The 3,730-nt window shown below is 44.1% G+C and overlaps 1 protein-coding gene across 1 annotated transcript; it reads right to left on the bottom strand.

Moving 5' to 3' along the window:
• Positions 1–92: 92 nt before the first annotated feature.
• LOC114615711 (KN motif and ankyrin repeat domain-containing protein 1-like) lies at positions 93–1,534 on the bottom strand. Its single transcript, XM_028761367.1, has 3 exons — positions 1,452–1,534; positions 811–1,052; positions 93–205 (listed from the first exon to the last, which is right to left on the bottom strand). The coding sequence occupies exons 1-3, from the start codon at positions 1,532–1,534 to the stop codon at positions 93–95; spliced, it is 438 nt and encodes a 145-aa protein (XP_028617200.1).
• Positions 1,535–3,730: the final 2,196 nt, after the last annotated feature.

Genomic DNA, 3,730 nt, shown 5'->3' with positions numbered 1-3,730 from the left:
GCAGCATCCCAGAACAGGCACCCTGACAGCGACTTAAGTGGGGAGGAGGCAGAGGAGACAGGCGGCTTTACACCCCAACGCCACAGCTTGCCTTACCCGCCGTTAATGCCAATGAACTGAAGATTCTTTTTGGCGCCATTCGAATCTTTATTCCCATCGCTTTTCTTCATGATGGACTTCAGTGTGTTTTCATTATTTGAACATACTGTAAAAAGGGGAAAAATAAGTAAACCAAAGTGATGAAGTGATTCGTGTAAATCTGAGCTGTCTGAGTTAAATGAGAAAGCACTCTTTCCTCGAGTTTGTGAATGTAGATCTTAGTGCGGTTGTGTGAAAAACTTCCATGAAACCCATTGGGTAAGTGTGTGCAAACAGAGAAAATAATTCATCATTCTATCAATAACGTTCCTTCAAACGGGGGTGGGGGGTGGGTGGGGGAGGCGGGAACTCCATCAGTGTGCCCAGACATTACAAACCTGGAGATAAGGAGCACTGGTACCAGGCTGTAATGTTTATAAAGTGACGTCATGTCTCAGTTCTCCCTTCCTTAGGCACTGAGGAAGGGATCCTGGTATACTTTTTCTTCAGCTTAGATAACCTAGGAGGCAGACTGTGTGTGCTAGGAAGGCTGTTTGTATAGCACATATTCTGTAGTCAAGACATCACAGCTTGCTTTCTGTTAAGGATACTTTAGGCCTCGCTGCCAAAAAAATTATTATATAACCCTTCTTCCAGGTCGGCTTGTAAATCATTGGCTGGAAGGCTGGCAGTGCCGCCTAGAATTCCAACACAAACTGCAAGGGGACTTACCGTAGAGGCCGGTGGCTATCTGGTCATCTGTCAGGTTCACTGTGGGCAGAGTATTTCCCTGCGTGGGGAACTGTTCATGGCCCCGGCTGTGCTTGCCTTTTGCTATCCCCGTCTCCACCTCAGGTTGGGATGTCTTTATATTTAACAGTCCTCCTGACAGAAGGCCTCCACACTTACAGGTACATTCCAAGTGATTTCCTGTTGAGAAAGAAAAGAGCAGGGTTAGGTCCACACAGCATAGACTTCAACGTCATGTGGTTCAAAACAGTTGTCATTAGGCTGGAGTGCTGGCTTGGCTAACAGCACTGGCTGCTTTTCCAGACGACCTGAGTTCAAGTCTCAGCACCCACATGGCAGCTCACAACTGTCTGTAACTTCGGTTTCAGGGGAACCGTCATCCTCCCACAAATACACATGCAGCCACATAGGTTTTTTTTTTTTTTTAAAGTAAATTATTTTAAATTATTATTTAAGAAAAAAAAACCCCACAAACAACAAACCAATTCTCTCAAGCCATCATCCTCTTCTCTGGTGACCTCTTGTGCTTTCTTTTTGATAATCACACTACTCATTTACATCGAATTGAACCCCGAAGGCCTTCAGTGATTGTTAAGCATGGCCCTTGCTGGCACAATGCTGACCTGCCAAGAGGCCTGTCATCTGACCCACATGGCATCTCCTTCTTCTGCTGTGGTTCCCTTCTGGTACCCTGGTGCAGAGCCATATTCCCAACCATCTCTAATACCATCAAGACTTTAGCTGAAACAAATCCGGGTACAATCTACAGAGCAGCCCCTCTACCAGGGAAACTTGGGAAACGGGGTACCCATAGCCTAGAACACACAGAACCAAAAACACAGAACCCACTTGTGAACCCAAAATATATGAATGGCTGACTTGGGAAGCCATGCTAATTGGTGCAATAGTGGAATGGATCCTATGGGCGCAACCAATCTCATTCTGATCAGGTCTTACTCCTGCCAACAATCTGTGTCTAGACTGTTCCTGGGCCCAAGGAGAGAAACAGTAAATGTTCTTACAACCTATGACAAATCCACTACTTATATCCATTGAAAATGTTCATTAAGTTTCACTATTTTCCTACAAATTAGTTTTCTTTATATTAAATGAAAACTATGTTATTAGAAGGAATTTCTTCAAGGAAGAAAAAAATTTAAAAGCTCTTTAGAAGAATTTTGACCATGGTCTGGCATCAGCTTGCTTTCCAAGCTCATTCCCTTACTCCTGTGGTCTTTGTGGGGAAGGAACTTCAGTCCCGTGGTCCTAAGGTTGGGAATCTCTCATTTCCCAGACAGCTCTTCCATCCTTCTCCTCATTCCCTTCTCTGAATGGCCACACCCTTTCCACCTCCCTCCTCAACAGAAAGCAACTCTCCTTCCTCACTGCAGCTGCCTGTCACACTTTTGGGGTCACAAGGACAGGATGGGTTTTAGAAACACTTCCCTGTCAGCCTTCTTCTTGTCGTGTTTACTAAATTACTTCTCCACATGTAAAACATTTCATATCTGTTCACTGGCCAAAGCAGACAAATTCACTTAAATACTATTTGCAATTTAATGTATCACAGGATTCTCAATCTGACTGACGCTGAAATGATGTTGACAATACAGGAGTAAATTAAAAAGCAAGTTAATTGCAATTCATCCATGTATATCTGTTTGAGATAAGGTCTTACTATAGAGCCCTGGGTGGCCTGGAACTTGCTATAAAGGTCAAGTTGTCCTCAAACTCACAGAGATCCTGCCTACCTCTGCAAACCATTATGCCCATCTAAATATAATATACATAAACACAACGTTATAGAAGGTTAATCTGTAAAATTCCACTAAAATGAATGAGTCCCTTCTCCTCATTCCCTTCTCCACATGGCCACACCCTCTCCACCTCCCTCCTCACCAGGAAGCAACTCTCCTTCCTCACTGCAGCTGCCTGTCACTCTTTTGGGGTCTCTAATACAAGGACAGGAATGAATGAGATTAAAAATTTTCATATATTTACTACTTTTTTTATACCAAGTATGAATTAGCTGTATTCAAAATCGCTTTGACTTAGTACTCTGATTTCCAAAAATGTTATTCTAAGGGTGCATATTTCATTATGTCCATTTTTAAAACAGAAAGGAGAAGATGACATCACAGTCCGCCGTAAGAGACTAGTGGTTGAACTGGGCTACTGGGCACTCATTCGAGAGAATGCTATGCAGCCTTTATGGGTTCTGTGTGATACTCTGACCACAGTCTTCGCTCAGCAGGTTGTTCGCCAGCCTGGCACTTTGCCACTTTTCACAGTTAGTTCTATCCATGCTCTTTCTGAGACGTAGACTAAACCAATTTCTTTTCATTCTGTTTTTCTAGGATGCTGTTCCAGGAAGCCCTCTTTTCTCTGTAGCATTATTCCCGGCCCCCGTACATTTCCTCCCCCGGGAGAGCAGGAAGCCCTTCTTGTTGAGTCTCTATCTGGGGTCCTCGGCAGGGCTGAGAACAGTGCTGGACATCAGATTTCTCTTGGCAAGTGTTTGTGCAATTCATCTGGAAATCAGAGTTGCCGTCTGAGGTTGACAGGTAAGGCAAGGTCACTGGGCATTAAACTAGTTCTTGTTAGTCATGTCAGGGAGAACTGCTACTTGTATTTCTGGAAAATCTGTCCTAGGCGGTGTTCAAACTGGCTGGACTTGAATGGCCTGGACATGATTCCCTGAGCTTAAGGCCCTTTCTGTAGGCACAGGCAGCCCATGGAATGATGCCTGTCCCAGCATGAAGCTCTGAAAAGGACTGCCATTCGAAAGAAGAACGGAGGAGAAGTGGAGCCAGACATGCAAAAACCAGAGTGGCCAACAAAACCCAATGAGATGATCTTAACCCCAGTCATGTTTGGAAATCACCACATTACTTTAAAAAAT

The sequence above is a fragment of the Grammomys surdaster genome, unplaced genomic scaffold (genome assembly GCF_004785775.1).
Source record: "Grammomys surdaster isolate TR1022 unplaced genomic scaffold, NIH_TR_1.0 134630, whole genome shotgun sequence".
NCBI lineage: Eukaryota > Metazoa > Chordata > Mammalia > Rodentia > Muridae > Grammomys > Grammomys surdaster.
This window is presented reverse-complemented; position numbering and strand designations above follow the sequence as displayed.